This window comes from Phodopus roborovskii, unplaced genomic scaffold (genome assembly GCF_943737965.1).
Source record: "Phodopus roborovskii unplaced genomic scaffold, PHOROB, whole genome shotgun sequence".
NCBI lineage: Eukaryota > Metazoa > Chordata > Mammalia > Rodentia > Cricetidae > Phodopus > Phodopus roborovskii.
Window position 1 is genome coordinate 14737138 of NW_026126611.1, and position 17321 is coordinate 14754458.

At 38.9% G+C, this 17321-nt stretch overlaps 1 protein-coding gene across 1 annotated transcript in view; it reads right to left on the reverse strand.

Annotated features, from left to right (window-relative positions):
- Window positions 1–17321, reverse strand: part of LOC127237692 (metabotropic glutamate receptor 1) — a 49936-nt gene that overhangs the window by 12946 nt on the left and 19669 nt on the right. Inside the window, exon 4 of the mRNA XM_051206063.1 lies at window positions 12220–13150. Coding sequence (XP_051062020.1) covers window positions 12220–13150 — 931 coding nt within the window. The remainder of the gene's footprint in view (window positions 1–12219; window positions 13151–17321) is intronic.

Genomic DNA, 17321 nt, shown 5'->3' on the forward strand with positions numbered 1-17321 from the left:
AGTTGTCATTGACATGGATAAGTGTAATCATTTGTATCTCTGATTGATTTCCAGAAGCCAAATGCACTTCTGTTATCTAAATTTCATATTTATTCATCAGTGTTCACTTATTAGAGTGGAGAGTGAAACTTTGCATGTAGATGTAGGTCTTCGGTGAACCTTAATCTCTTCCACATTTATTTGTAACACACATGGTTAGCATAGTATATTATTCTTCAGTAAATACAAATGCAGTCTCTCTGTTAGAGTTGTAAAATCTTGCTCCATTAAAAATTCTTAATCACTAATATTTACAAGCCAATGAGACTGTGAAAATGATTTAATAAAAAATGTATTTACTCCCACAGATTCATCACATATTAAAACCCATTTACTTTGAAAAACACTAAGGATATGTCTATAACATACTAATCCCATTTTAAAGAGAAAATTTGTTTCACTTTACCATTTTGGACATTTTAATCAGATTGTAACATTTGTATATCTATGCAATAGCAAATAACACATAGAAACTTTTATATTATAATATTTTGTATGTATGGCCTCACCCTATATTTTCATTTAATGATTGCCCTTTTCACATGGTATTACAGGCACAGACAATTAGTTCATTACTTAAACTGAACTGATTAAATACACCCCACAAATTACCCATTCTTCTTTCAATGTCTGTCTAGGTTGTTTCTCACATTCTGCTCTTGGGAACAAAGACTCCGGCAAATACCCTTGCACATGAGTGGTGTGTTCTTTTACAGCAGGTACCCAGAGGTTGAGCCAGCAATTATGCAATATTATTATTTTTAATTCCATTTACATTTCAGCCTTTTAAAAATTAACTTTTTATCATGAAAACTTGTTTAAATAAAACTGGAGTTTGCTCAACATAAACATAACAGCCAATGTCACTGGTTTTAGCTGTCATTAATGGTCAAAGGAAAGCCAACTGTTTTTATTACACGATTGCAAAGTGATGCTATAATTCCACCATCTTTTCAGTGTCTGTCACCTAAATTTCTTCTTGAAGGAAATTTCCCTTATGAGCTATTAACCTTCTTCAAATTATAGCTTGGACAGAAAGTGCTAATCAGACGCACCATATTTCCTCATCCTGTGGACTGAAACTAAGAACAAAAGTAAAAGTTTATTGTTTTCCTTAAGAGATTTCTGTCAAGCATCATGGAAAGGTGACTAATATAGAATACTGCCACCAGAGAAACAGGACCATTGCTTTGACTAAATCTATGTCATGTTAGGCATTTGAAAATGGTTTGTGGGAGAAATTTGGAAGTGTTTAGAAGTATGAGCTAGAGAAGCCCTAGAAAGCTTTAAGCCCAACTTTACTGGTAAACTTGATAGAATTTCAAACTACAAAGCAGATAGACACACAGATGGTTTTAGTCATGAAGTCTCAGATGGAAATAAGGGCTCAGTATGGAGAACTGCACTAGAAACTATATTGCATTTTGTTGAACTGTTTGCCTACGTTTGACCTATAAGCTGAAAAACTGTATGATGTTGAATTCTAAGGTAATAGACTAATCCATTTTGTAAAGGAAATTTCAAGACAGCATTACTTATAGGCTGTAGCTTGGTTGTCACTAGCTGCTTTTAGCCAGGTTTATAGTGATAATTTTGAGGAAATTGAAGAGCAGAAACATGTATACAATTAACTGCTATTCAGGGAAGGAGACAGTGCATTTGTAAAGGAAATTGGTGCTATGAAAAAGAAGCTAGCCTCTTTGCACTGGAACTATAAGAAAGGTCACTGAGGGCATTTCATGAGCTGGTGAGAACCTGCCTAACAAAGACAACAGTGTGTAAAACTCCAACCCCATTCGGCTTTCCTTTGGAGAGTGCTTCATGTGCTCTACTCGAAAATGGCACCCAGAAGGAAAGGCATGATAATCACAAAATTAACTTTCATATCATCACCCCTCCAATCTGTAAAACAAAACAAAATAAAAAAAATATTAAGCAACTATCATAATGTCAAGAGTATATACACCATAACCTCCAAAATAGTCACAGTTCCATTATAGCCTGCTGAGAAAGATTAAAGGGAGAGATTTATTTTCGCTAAAATACAATGCCTTGAGGTAAACCAACTCTTATGCTGAAAACAACCAAATAAAATATTTTTTAAAAGCCACTTGCAGACATTGGGATGGCGTCATGACAACCAGAATCCAAGGGATCAATAAGTCAGAGGAAGAGAACTTCAGTTTGAAAGAGGATAAGCTTCAAGCTATTTTAAACCCTCGGGATATTTCATGATTCTTGATATAGAGAAACAAAGTATCCAAGTAGAACAAAACAGATGTGGGCACAGGGTGATAGGAAGTTTTTTAATTGGGCTGTTAACAGGCACATTTGAATTTAAGCCTCCAAAAGAAGTCAGGACTTGAGGATCCGAGACCCTGGGAGGAGTGAAGAAAAGAAAGGTGGGTTGGAAGATATTTATAAAATTGCAGTCTACCTTCAGTTCATTTCACTCCATCATCAAATGACAGCTAAAAGAAAGAAATGATGTCCCAAGCAAGTCCAGGCATAACCATGGAAACATGTTGCATTGTACTCAGTAGAAACTTTACTTTGAAATTTGAGTTGGGATTGGCCTTCATGAATCAAGTTAATGCCTCTATAAACAGACTCCAGAGAATTATCTAGCTTATTTTTTTTTTTGGTCAGATGAAGATATATATATATATGTATAGATATATACATATACACACATATATATATATATGTATATATATACACATATATATGTGTGTATATGTATATATCTATACATATATATATGTATATATATATATATATATATATATATATATATATACATACAAAGTCCTCATCTAAGAAGAGGGTCCTCAGCAAAACCCACCAAGCAGCACCCTCACTTGAAAGATGAGATATGCAGAATCATGAGTAATCAATGTGGTTCACAGTAGAAACTTAATGAAGACACATCCCTCAAACCACACAGAGAAATTTGTCAAGATGTGTTGTAGCACTGAAGGTAGGACTCAAATTCACAAAGCTCATAAAAAAAAAAAAAAAAACAGGGAATGTCCCAAAGACCTGGTGATTAGCAAATATACTTTATAGAGTGCACAAAAATAATTAATCATAAACAGTTGTCATTCTAGCTTCATCAAAATTAACACTCTCATTCTTCAAGAGATATGCCCAATAAAATAAAGCATCAAGTCAAAGATACAGAAACATGTATAATATAAATTATCATGGGCTTGTTTTAATATCTAGACTTTTCAGTTCTTTTTATTAATTTATTTAATAGCATTTGAAGTAAAATATTAATCCATATTGTAACATGCATAGATTTTAATGATGATTGATATGTTTTGCATAAGTATATAGCATGCCCATACACGCAACATAAAAATTAACTATAGAAATGATATTAGGGGGTGAAGAGACAGTTCAACAGATCATACAAAATTCTCTGATCTTCAAGCATGTGCTGTAGCATGCAACAAATGTACACACACGCACGCACACACACACACACACACACACACACACACACACACACACACGAATACACATACACAGAACAAATAAATGTAAAAAGTTAAGTAATGATGCTGTCAAACATAATTGTAGGACTAAAACAAAATGAAGGTTGAAACTGAGAATTCTAGTTCATAGTGCCTGTATGGTCAGACTACACATATGAAAGCAAAAGGTCATGGAAGTCCAATGGGAACTTGGTGGCAGGAGGAGGCATTCACATGGATAGAGGGTAGATTGGAGAAGGTGAAGAGATGAATATGACCGTATGTATTATATCCATGTAAGAATTTGTCAAAGAATAAATTAGTAGAAACACATCCTAGCTTTAGCAATAAATACTTCCTGGTAATATTCCCACACCTTTGGATTAGTTAAATATCTCACAGTGCTCTGGGATACCTCAACTTATTCTTGTCATTAACCCTTCAATGTGTAGTCTTTGGTTAGATACCATTTCCCACAAAGAACAGGACCAAATCTGGTTTTCCTCACTACCAGGCATTTGTTTTAGTGACTCAGATATATCAGGTGCCTGACAGCCATTATTGAGTGAATAAGCCACCACCGTTTCTCTTCCAGATTTGAAGGGTGTATGTCTACAGACTTAAAGCTGTTCTAAACATCCTAGAAAAAGTGGATTGCATTCTGGGACCATAAAAGAAGTCTCATTTGTGCACATTAGAGGCAAACTAATGCCATGGTAGGAAATTGTGCCCAGTCCTGTTTCTAAGGTTCAGATGAGCTTTATTCTCTCAGAGACTGCGCAGTGGAGGATTTGTCATGTATGACCTCATTAAGAAATTATGGAACAATTTAGAGCAGGGGTCTCAAGGTCGTAGGAGATGCTGACCTTTGGAATGAATGGGCTCTTGAGGGAGTAAAATTGATAGAGAGTAGCTAACACTGGGCATTTGTCCCACTCTGTGCTCTACTAGATACCCTCCCCTTCCTCTCTTATATTATGAAGAAGTCAAGCAGGACTTCACCCTAAAGAAGGCAGATGAGGCCTCTCAATCTTGGACTTTGGGCTGTCTAAACCGTGAGCTAAGAAAATCTCCTTAGAAGTAACCATCTTCAAGTATTTTTATAATGACAGAAAACAAATTGGCGTAACTACTGCAAAATTTTCTTCCTTGTGTGATGATGCATGTAAGCATGTGTGTACACATTAACTTGTGGGCAGGTACATGTACATATATGTGCATGTAAGGGGCAAAAGTCAAGTTCAGATACTGTTCCTCAGAAAGTATATATTCTTTTGTGAATCAGAGTCACTCCGTGGCCTGGAACCTACCATATAAGATAGGTGGCCGACCAGTGAACTCTTTCTCTATAAAGCTGCTACTTGCTACTGCTAACAGAGTAACTAAAGCAGAGCATCTATCTTTAAAATTGAAAACTCAGGGAAAGGGTGATTCTTTTTGTTACTGATTTCTTCCAAATGGTTGTTTCTCAGTACCTTCAGCACCATCACCCCCAAGACAGGATCTAGTTTTCCTGGTAGCTGATTCTTCATATATCTCAAAGAATATCTGCATAGAAAGTGTTATTCAATAGCCCTGAGTCACTTAAAGTTTCCTTTTGGCCTTTGAAATGAAAGTATACATGTGTTTGGGTGAACCTGAATAAGTATTGATTTGTTTTTATATTTTATGGTTTACTTTGATACTAGCCCAGGCTAGTCTTGAGGCTTGCTATGTAGTGAAGCATGACCTTGAACTCCTGATCCTTTTGCTTCTATTTTCCAAGTGATGGGATTACAGAAATGCCCCACAGCACCGTTTATATAGTTCTGGAGATTGAACCCAGGGTCTCATGCATGGTAGACAGGCACTTTACCAATATAGTTATAGCCTCAACCCCTTGGTGTTTTTAAATTTTTATTAGTCACTGCTAATTATAAACTGATTTCAATCTTGGTCTGCAACTTTTGGTGCATTTTATTTTAACAGACAGTGTCTTGGTAGCCTGCATTTATTATGAAGCAAAATAATAATAATAATAATAATAATAATAATAATAATAATAATAATAAATACAACAAATCTTTCTTCCCATCTCTTTTGGTCTGAAACAATTTTGAAACTTAACCACAGTAAGGTGTGGGTCTCCCTTGTGCTTCTTTCTTCCCTTCATACATTACAAACACATCCCGTGCTTGTGCTGTAAGGGTTCCCTTCCCTTGCGCTGCTAGTGTTTTTCTACATTGTATGTCTCTCTGGGTAGCTGGACATGTAAAAACACGCAGATCCAGGAGCCTGGGGATGGATACTCATAGGCTGACCATGAACACTGAAGAAACATTGACTAGATCCACAGAAGATGTAGGAGGATCATTTAGATCTCCAGTCTTTCTACACAGGAGCTCAGTCCTCCATGTGGTTTAGTACAAGCATTCTAAATCTCACAATCTGAGCTACCCAGTGCAACTTTTTCATCTTAAACCCCTCTCTCACCTTTGCTTAGGCTGGCGAAACTTGGGGTTTATAAACCTGCATCCGCAGAGTTCTAATTAATGAGCCCCATGGGCTCTGTCTACATGAGCCAAGTCTTCTAATCCTGTTGGTGAATTTCTCTTGTGTGCTCAATCTGCAAACTGCTAATGTTTTTACCCGGAGTCTATCTTTACAAACACAGTCCCATGGTTTGCATCCCTTGTGAGCAGCTTACACTTCATACTGGATGCTAAGGTGAACAGATGGAATGCAAATGACCTCATCTTTCTGTAGCTGGGGCCAAGCATGGACAAGTTGCCAAACAGGGCATCCTTCCACACACACATCTCATACTGAGTGGCATTCTGTGGCCCTGCTTGCTACAGATCTACAGGTTTGCCATTCCACATGGCATACTTAGAGTAAGTGGGTGGTGATAATGCATATGCACTGTTTCCAGAATAAGGAGTTTTATATTAGGGTATGGGCTTCCATGCATTCACCCATATTTTCGTGGTATTAATGTTACTACATACAAGAATGATAGCGACTGTGCTGGACACTGCACTACACTCATTTAATTCACGAACTCTCTAAGTACAGGTGTTGCTCCATTTTATAACAAATATGTAGGTGTTATGTAATCGCCAGACTAGTAGCAAGATTACGCAAACATTTGCTACAGACTGTTTATGTCCCCTCAAAATATGCATGATGAAGTCTGACCTTAATGTGATGTTAAGAGGTAGTTAGCAGGGAATTGGGTCATGAGGGTAGAGCCTCACAAATGGAATCAGTGTCCTTATTTTAAGTACAGAAGTGGGCTTGCTTCCCTTTCTCTCTGCCCTCTGTCCTATGAGACCATGAGAAAACAGCTCATTGGAATGCAACAATACTGGCACCTCTCAGCCTCCAGAAGTAGGAAAACTAAATTCCCACTGTCTAAGCCCCTTGTCTGTGGTACGTTTTGCTATGGAAGCACCAACTAAGGTAAGATCGGACTCCTCCGTAGTTATCTGGCCACATAAATTACCACATTATTTGTTGTTTAATGCGCCTACTTCCTTTGCAATGGTGTCCCATCAATAAAGTATAAATTCCTTTATGAGATGCTCTACAGTTTATTCATTTTATTAAATTCAAGAACAAATAAATACATCATTGAAGAAGCAAACGTAGACGTTTATGAGTGATGAAAATTAATGACTTTATTCAGGGAGTAATATTGCAACCCCATTTCTTTCTCTTATCAGAATGGCTTTGACCTTTCCAAGCCTGTTCCTTGTTTGCAACGTGGTATTATAAATGTGCCTATCTTGGACCATTGCAAGTAATCTCATGAGCCTGTTTCTAAGTTAATTTTAGGCCATATATATTGCTGACAAATGAGCCCAAGGCAAACGAGCCCAAGGTCTTACACTGGGGAAGGTGAATGTCTCAATCACACAAGTTCATTTAAATGTGAAAGAATTATAAAAGGTGACCTGTATTCAAATTGGATTATCCTCTGCTTAAAGTCATGGTATAATCTGCTCATTGTGTCATTATAAAACTCAAAATAAAAAAAAGTGAATATTAAAAGTAGCTATTTGTGTGCCATTTGAGTATTCAATATGCCCTTTGCTAGAAAAGAAAAATAAGGCAAGGATGTGGTGTTTTCATCCTCATCTTCCTGGGATCACTCCTGCTCCTTGCTCTTGAGCCAGTGGTCACTCTGAGTGACCACACATTGTAGAATTCCACACTCAGAGTGGGTTATCCCAATCTACTTACCCAGTCAAGGAAATCATTCACATTCCAACCCAATTAAGACAACTCCTCATGGAGACTCTCTTCCAGAGAGTTTATATGTTGTGTTAAGTTGTCAATCAAAACTAACCATCACAGGAGTGAAAAGAGGAGGGATATTCTCATAGCATTGGTCCATGCAGTACTTTAATTGGCTCTCAAACTTGGAAAAAAACAAACACCCCAAACAAACAAAAATATGTGAATGCTTGGAAAACATTGCATCAAACGTAATAATCAGCTTGTATAAGAAAATCTGCGCTAATATTACTCATGTATCAGCTCCATACTTTTCTTGTGGTTGTAGTTCATTTTATGCCCAATTATGTAAATGCAAAAGCCCAGAGGTGTATTGTAACTTTTCAGCTCCATGAACTGCCAAACTGACCTTCATTTTATCTTCAGCTAGTGTCGTATGTGCTAGTTACTTTTATATTAACTTGACACAAAGTATAGTCATCAGAGAGGAGGGAACCTCAATTGAAAAAATGCCTTTAAAAAAAATCGGTTGTATGCAAACCTAAGATACTTTGTTAATTTTAGTGTATTTAAAAAATAACTGAACAGTGCTATTAGCATAATTGTTTTAAAATAAGTATGCCATTTACCTCGTGGCTTTACTCCTTTAGTGAAGTAATGTCAAATCATTTTTGCCTCAACAGAAAGTCATTCTTAATTTGTGTTCAAACAATGACTTTTTGGTGAAAAAAAAGGAGAAAACTTCTGATACCTTTATATTAGCTTAGGATTAAATACTTTCTGACTAAATAAATCTGTAGGACACAGCTAAGGAGAGATATAAAAGGCAAATACACTTTAGTTGGCCTTTAAAGTTAGGTTATGCCTCAAAGACTTGCAACAAAAACTAAAATAAAAGAGACACAGGACTGAATAGCTAAACCGGTATGTAAAATGTATTGGTTAAACCCCTCCTAAGTTTTCTTCCAGAAAATGCATAGCGAGCAATCCAAATGTCACTTCTATCAGACATTTGACTATGACTAAAATTAAAAGTATTTAAATAAACTTGCCAAAAATCAACCATGTGCCATGATCTCTCTTGTGTATTTGCAGGAACAGGCTGCTAATAGAATGTCTCTGGACTTGTGTCCCCCAAAACAACCATATACCAGGTGGAAGCTGTTCGTTATGGTGGCTGAACAGACTGCCAGACACCCTCAGCCAGCCATAAATGTAGGAACTGCAGGTTCAGAGTGGCAATAAACTCATAGGGTGACACATTAGCGAGAGTTTTCAACCCCTTTCTTTAGTTGCAAAACTGCCAGTTTTTTTTTGTTGTTGTTGTTGTTGCTGCAGAATATATTAGACTGTTTATGGTTTTGTAACTTTGGAGACAAACCAAGGAAAATGGCAATAAAAAAGGCAAAAACACATAGGCACTGAGGTTATTGTTATGGTTTAAAATTACAGTCTTGTGGAGACTTACAACAGAAGCAAGAAGAGAATAAAGGGAAAAAATTAATAATCAAAGTATTGTTTTCCACAGCAACATAGCCCAAGTTACCCACTGTGGGTCAACTCATTTGCATGGAACATATTGAAGAAGCTACAAATTATGCTAAGAAAGCTGTGAGTTATTATTATTAATTAGAACTAAATTTATCAACAAAGCCCTCGGATAACACTTGATAGTTTGTAGCTAATAGTTCACTGGTGAAAGTACCTCTTCCAGGAAAACCGAATCAGCTTAGATTACATCAAACTCTCCTTTGAATAAAAATGAGATTAATTTCTAAATTCATGATTGGGAAAAGAGTCTTCTCAAATTATAGGAAAAGCACTTTGGGCGTGGAAGTCTGGTCCAAACACACAGTGATTCTGGCTGATCGTAAAGTGCCAGGCATCACTTATATAATGCCACAGATCCCTTTTTCACCCCAGCAACAAGCATAAGACTCATCAGTGATCCTGGCTGATCGTAAAGTGCCAGGCATCACTCATATAACGCCACAGAGCCCTTTTGCACCCCAGCAACAAGCATAAGACTCATTACTCACAGTTCTCTTGCACAGCATTACCATATATCCACAGGAAATCACATTCCTGGACATCACCATGAGATATTTCAATCCCATAGATTCTCAGAATAATAACTTTGAGAAATGCTGCATGACCAAAAACCATGACATTTCCTTAGGCCGTAAAATAAATGCAGAGACATGAAGCTGGGTGGTAGAAGAAAGGAATCCTTATGACTTACTGCCTGTGGACGTTCCAGTTTAAAGTGCCCTCCCAGTGTGTGCATGTGTGTCTATGTATGTGTATGTCCATTTATGCGTGTGAATGTGACTATGTGAGTGTGTTTGGCATGTAAACAGCTGTATAAGGGGGTACTCAAGCCTGTGAGAGTATGAGGGAACCAGAAGAGTGGAGAAGGATGTTTAGCACCCTGCTCTAGTATTCCATGCCTTATACCCTTGTTGGGATCTATCACTGATGCTGGAGCAGGGCTGGAAGCTGGAAAGTCTTATCAATCCTCCTTTACTTATGCCTCTCTCCATCATCCAGCCCTGGGCTTACAGGTGCTCAGACATTCTTGGCTTTTTACAAGTGCTGGGGTTTTTGTTTGTTTTGTTTTAAACTCAGGCTGCCATGCTTGTGCAACAAGTCTTCTTAACCACTAAGCCACCTACCTCCCTAGCTTCAAGGGTGTCTTCTTCCCTGATATTTTCCTTTCTGTCACCTCTTTGCTCATGCAATAGACTTATATTTTGTTGTCATGCTAAGAACTATTGGGAAGTCGCTGTCGACGGGACACTGGCTAGAAGAAAGATCATGACAAGTAGAAAAACATTACTAGGCACCTTTTATGACCAGGAGATCATCACGGGCTTGAAATGAGAAATAAGCATGAATTGTTGGCTCTGTTCTAATGCTGCTAAGGGTTAGGAATGTTTTCATTTGAGTTAATGACTATGAATTTCATAGGTTCCCCCCTAAATTTTGCATCACAGACACAGGTTATAATTTCTGTAAGAAGTCCAGGTGTGGCTTTAAAAATAAAGAACTTTATGCATATAGAGTTTTAGATATATGTTAAGATAAATTTTATACCAATTTAAAACAGGCTAAAGGGATTTACACTTAAAAGTTACAGAAATTTGTAGCAAGTTCATTTCCTTAGCTACAGGGGAGGAAAGCGACATCCTCTTACCTGTTAGTCGACTTACGTGAATGTGGTGGTTATAAAATGCCATATATGATGCAACATTTATTTTTAGGAGCATCCCAAAGAGCACACTTAAGCCTGATAATGGTGCATCTATGTCATTTTTTAAATTTTTGATTGTTTGTTTTTTAAGACAGGGTTTCTCTGTGTCACCCTGGCTGTCCTGAAATTCACTCTGTAGACCAGGCTGGCCTCAAACTCACGGAGACCCATCTGCCTCTGCTTCCTGAGTGCTGCCATTAAAGGTGTAAATCATCACTGCCCTGCCCATGTCACCTTTTAAAATTATAAATACTGCATGAAATATGTTTTCATAAGTCTCTGAAATATGGTATATTTAATAAAATCAGTGAAACATTTACATGGAAAATTAATTACCCAGAATTACTAGAATACAAATGATTTGTACTTTGATGTTCAAGTTTGGGGCTCCTTATTCACTGGACTAAAAACCTACTCTTTTCATTACAATGAGAAGACACCCCAGTTCATGTGGAACACTGGAACATGTTCATTACAATATGTGTTAAAGTTTAATAAATAAGGGATGTAGGATAAGGCAGATGCTTCGGGGACATCATAACAGAACTTGCTCTATGCTCCATTGCAAACCAATTTTGAAATGGAGCTCTCCCCAGGGTGAGCTCCCTCAGATTGCTAAAAGTGTGTTCTCAGAATAAAAATAAATTGGACATTATCTTCAACCTCGATCTAAACTTTCACTTAGAACTGCTGTTTGCCTCTCTGACCCAGGACCTGTCCATATTGATTCCCTACAGACTGGGAACCTACATAACAGCAAAGATGTTGCTGACAGAACTGTAGTTTGGACCTCTAGAAAAAAAAAAATGATGTGCTGTGGTCAGCATTGCTCCATGATTCTGGCTGTTGCAAAGCAACGAAAAGCAGAGCACTTTTTCGTTTATATCCCTATTCCAACGGTGAGATTTGAAAACTTTCAGAAACAGAGATCTGCTAATAGCGGGAGAGAAGGAGGCAGGGAGAAAGAGAGGAGGAGGGAGAGAGGAGGGGAGGAAGGAAGAGAGAGAGAGAGAGAGGGAGAGAGAGGGGGGAGGGGGAGGGGGAGGGGGAGGGAGAGGGAGAGGGAGAGGGAGAGGGAGAGGGAGAGGGAGAGGGAGAGGGAGAGGGAGAGGGAGAGGGAGAGGGAGAGGGAGAGGGAGAGGGAGAGGGAGAGGGAGAGGGAGAGGGAGAGGGAGAGGGAGAGGGAGAGGGAGAGGGAGAGGGAGAGAGAGAGTTCTGACAACTCACTTGGCATTTCCTGCCCCCGGCTTCTTTCTCCGGAAAATGTTGAGGAAGGTGTTGGAGCGGCAGGGCAGCTTGCCATCACCAACGTGCATGCGGACTACATCGGAGGTGGTGAAGGCACTGCGGACATTCCTCTCGGGCTTGGCAATAATGATGTACATCTTGGGAGTGAACATGCACCCCAGGGCCACCGTCACACTGAGGCTCACTGCGAAGCAGGTAGTGATGATCTTGTAGTTGCTCCCAAAGTAAATGGGCACGAAAGCCAGCCAGATGATGCAGGTAGTGTACATGGTGAAGGCGATGTATTTAGCCTCATTGAAGTTGGCCGGCACATTGCGGGTCTTGAAGGCATAGTAGGTACAGCTCATGATGAGAAGTCCGTTGTAGCCCACAGGGGCCACTACACCCAAGTTGCTGGTATTGCAGATAAGGTAGACTTCCTTGATACTCGGGTAGGACAAAATGGGCATGGGAGGCTCCATGATAATCAAGGTCACCACCAGTGTCAGCTGGACACTAATCAGAATGGAGGCGATGATCACCTGGGCCCAAGCGCTCATGAACCTAGGCTTCCGGGTACAGATCTTCTTTTTGCTGCCGGCCAGGATGCGTGCAATACGGTTGGTTTTGGTGACTAAAGCAGAGTAGCACATGGCAGACGAGAGGCCGACCAGGAGGCGCTGGAGGTAGCAGGATGTGGTGGTGGGTTTGGCGATAAGGGTGAAAGGGCACACGTAGCCCAGGAAGATGCCAGCCAGAATGATATAGCAGAGCTCTCTGCTGGAGGATTTGACCACAGGTGTGTCCCGGTACAGCACAAAGATGAGGGTGACAAACAGAGTCACGAGGATGCCCAGGCAAGAGAAGGCGATGGCTATGATAGATTCTATGTCACTCCACTCTAGGTAACGGACAGGAATGGGCTCACAGCCTGCAAGGAGAAAAAATGATTTTAATCTGAGTCTTGGATTTCTGTTGAGCAATTACACTGGTGCTTTCCAGTTACTGGAGACATAGCTATAACCACATCCTTCATGGGTTTTGTGGGTACAAAATGCATCCATGTTACTCAGAGATACTCCGTTGCCTTCCCAATAACCATGTCTCCAAACGTAATCTCATTACAGCCTGCTGTGACTTACTTAAACAGTATCTTTCCCTTTCAGCTCCAGCATCGTAAGCGGTTGTCACTGCCTTGGTTAAATTTAATTCTGCACTTGTTAAAAAAGAAAGGAAGGAAAAATAACATGGGGATCACCTAAAGGGAATATACTGATAAGAAAAAAAAAATAAGAATTATTTTTATTGTATGCCGCCCTTGCCCATAAGCAATGAGTGAAAGCTCTCTCCCCTCAATCTCTGTGGGTATTGCATGTCTAAGGAATTGCTCAAGAGACGACTTCTTCTCAAGAATCTGTTTGGTTTAGACCAGTATTTTCCCACACTGTGATTTTGGAATTATTTTAATGAATCTAGAGAGAGATTCTCTGTTTTATAACCCTAGAGAACGAGCCCCACAAAACAGATCAGGAGAACCATTTTTACCTCTCTTTAGTCCTTCAGCACCAACCCACCTCAGTGAACATGTTTTTGCCCACCAACTATTGAGTGTTAGCCATCACTTCTGATGATCAACCAGCTGGGAAGTTCTCACATCAACACAGGAGTGTCAATCAATCAACCAACTCTCACATGACTGATATTGGGGTTCAAACTTCAAGCTGGTGATCAGCAAAGCAAAGCAGAGGGCCACTAGCTCTTATAATACCTCAGGCTGAATGGGCTGCTGCTGCTGCCTCTCCTCAGTGTGGCTGGAGAATGAATGCCTGATACTGACTCTTGCTCCTGTTTTACATTCTTCTCATGAGTTCTGGGATTAAATGTGTGACCTATAATTCTCTTTACACTGATACAATCTTGTGCAGATCTGGGTGACCTTGGACTCACAGAGATCCTTCTACCTCTTAAACCTGAGTCCTAGGGTTAAAGGTATGTACCACCACCTCCTAGCTTCTGGCTGTTGGGATTAAAGATTTGTGCCTGGCTTCTACTGCTTGTGGCTGACTTTGCTTTCTGAATCCTCAGGCAAGCTTTAATAAATCATAAATAATATAACCCAACAAATGGCTGTCATAAAAGTTGATTTATAGTAAAGAAAGTATTATGAAAACTGTGAAGTATGTTAGATAGTTTTCGTAGATTATCATGTGATATGAAAAGGATATTCTGAAAGCAAGAATCTCACATAAAACAAAATCAGTTTTTTATAATAGGAAATCCATGGAAAAGATTAAGGTTTCAGTCACAGATACAAAAATGGGGAAGAATACATTGTTGAAAAAAATGCCAGGATTATTATGTAAGATTCATTGTGATAAGCCTGAGATAACATAAATGTCATCTACCATGGGCTCCCTTCTGAGTCCTAGATAAACTCCTCATGAAGAAATGGAATCATTTATTAGGAGAGACAAATTGGCCATAAGAATAAAATGCAATCCGATTTCCAAGATAGTAGAGATGTAGCCAGTTCATGGTTAATTTATGATTTATATTAATCTGAAAATTGTGAAAGGTGGACACTGAAATTTAAAAAAAAATCTTTTGAGAATTTCTAATGGATTGCATAACATGCAACTGCCCCTCTATCATTTAAAAATATGAATTATCTTAAATTATGTGGTTTTTAAGAGAAGATGGATATACTGATATATTATATTGCAGAATGTTACTCTAAATAGGCAAATATGTGTTTCATTTGTTTATGACTGGTCTAATAAAAGTCTGAACAACCAATAGCTAGACAGTAGAGGGCCCAAAGAAAACCTGATATAGTAGTCCCTGTTAATATGATAAAATCCTTAAAATGGTAAAAATTATGATTAACTTTTTGTACTTCTTATCTGGAACATTCTGATTTATGAATCAGTGGTATAAGGAAACATTCATCCATCATAATGCTTACTCATAAATTTATACTTCATCATTCTCAACCCTCTGGGAAGTAAAACAGAACCTTAACATTACTGAATAATTAAATAATTAGCAAAGTTAAAAAACCCAGCTATGGCAAGCTTAAAAACAAAATGCTCTTCTTGGTAAGCTCCTAAACCAAAATTCTCAGAGAAAACTACATTGCAAGATTATCAACAGTGGTATCACTGTTAGAAGGCAACTAACTGCTCTCTGAATTTGAGACATAATCCACTGTACATTACTCACATCTGATACTAAAACACAGTCAAAACCCATGGCTGGGGAAGGCAAAGTCTCTAGAGGGCATCCTGTTACTTTTGCAACCACCATCTGAATATTTATTCCTATACATATAGACAGGTACTAGTCTCAGCCTTGACAGTAGTGAATGAGGAGACTCGTGGCTGCTCCAGTTGCTGAGGATAAGTACAGTTGAAGACCCAGCCCTAAGCAAGACATTTATACCGCCCCCACTAAGTTTGGTGAATGTGGTAGTAAAGAGACTGGGAGGGATTCATGGGTCACAAGACACAGAGCAGAGCTGTGAAATGCCCTCCTTGAGCCATGATGGAGTGATTGCACAAGTGAACATTCACAGCAGTAGCTACCTGCCCTGGGCCTGCACAAGACTGATCGTTACAGCAGTTAGTCATGGGATGTGAGTATCATGGGGTCCTACCTTCTCTTCTGACATCTTGGTTAAGAATAGATGCTAGAAGTTTAAACTTGATATCCACTGTGAACCCAACCAGGCTCCAATGAATAGTTCCAAACCCATAACCACACACACAGCTCTGGATAAACAAAGCAAGCAAACAATCAAAAGAGAATGGAGAAGGGGATTTGTAGGAGGTTGAATGGGGCCAGGAAAGAGGTAAGAGAGGATGAGAGTCACTAGACTGCATTATATATATGTACAAAACTGTCAATGAACAACTTCAACACAATTTCTAAAGGTTATTGTATGTGTCATATTCGTAGACTCCCCTTGTTCATACATGCTTTTCTTTACTGATTTGAAGTTATGCAAATATGACTCCATCTTTGTTGTTTCTCTTACCCATAACAGGAATCTGTTATTAAGGCTTTTCTAGCCAGTCGGCATCTCTAACTCAATAACTTAACCATAGCCAGCAATTCTATTAGTTCAGATCATTTGAGAAACGGTATGCAGACAAGTCACGCTCACTTTTCTGATACATTTCACACAGGCAAGCAAGGATTGCCTGAGTTCACATATTTGAAAAAAAATCAGAAGCTCACTAGACACATTCATGTAACATCTTCATTTAAAAGCAAAATGCATACTGCAGCAAAAGACAGACAGCTTGTCAGCACCACCAAATCAAGAGAGATCCAGGTGCAGACTCTCATTCATCCACAGATACATTCCATCCAGAGTGTGCACTGCCGAGATCTGTCTGATGAATGCCAGCTTTGATAAAGCTAGAGGCAGAAAAATCAGCCAGCCTGTTCTGATGGGTTTCATTGGCTGTCGTCACCAGGAAAATTTCAAAGTTTGCATCTTACAAATCTCACAGCCTATAACACTGTCAAAAGTCAAAGACCAATTGAGGCGTCTCCACAAGACACCAGATTAAGCTGCACAGCATCCTGAATAGTTTGCCACCTACAGTTAAAGGACAATGTCTTGGCAAATGTCCATAGCCAATCATTCAGAGAACCACAGGCGTTATACAAGTTAGCCTTCCAGCAGGCAACAGATTACTCAGCAAGCACAGGCAAGTGGCAATAACTCTAACCCAAGCACCAGAGGCCATTTCTCATCTGTGAACCAGATATTTCATAGTTTATAATATCCAAATGCATTAGGAGGCTAAAATGGAATATCTTATTTCTTTCTAAGTAGGTCAAGTCACACTTAACGTGGATCAAGAAACAGAGGTGATAATTATTTTACCCTAATTGTCATAGGAGAATTCATGACATTTATAACACTATTTTTCCATGGTAACATTCCAAAATGCTCTCCTCAATGTATTTCCATAATATCAGTTACCTACAAGGTGAATATCTGCTCATAATTCAATGTGCAGCTCAAATGTGCAGTTCGTTCATTGCAGGCTTTTTTCTTTCAAGGAACAAATATTGCCTCTTGCCTTTTG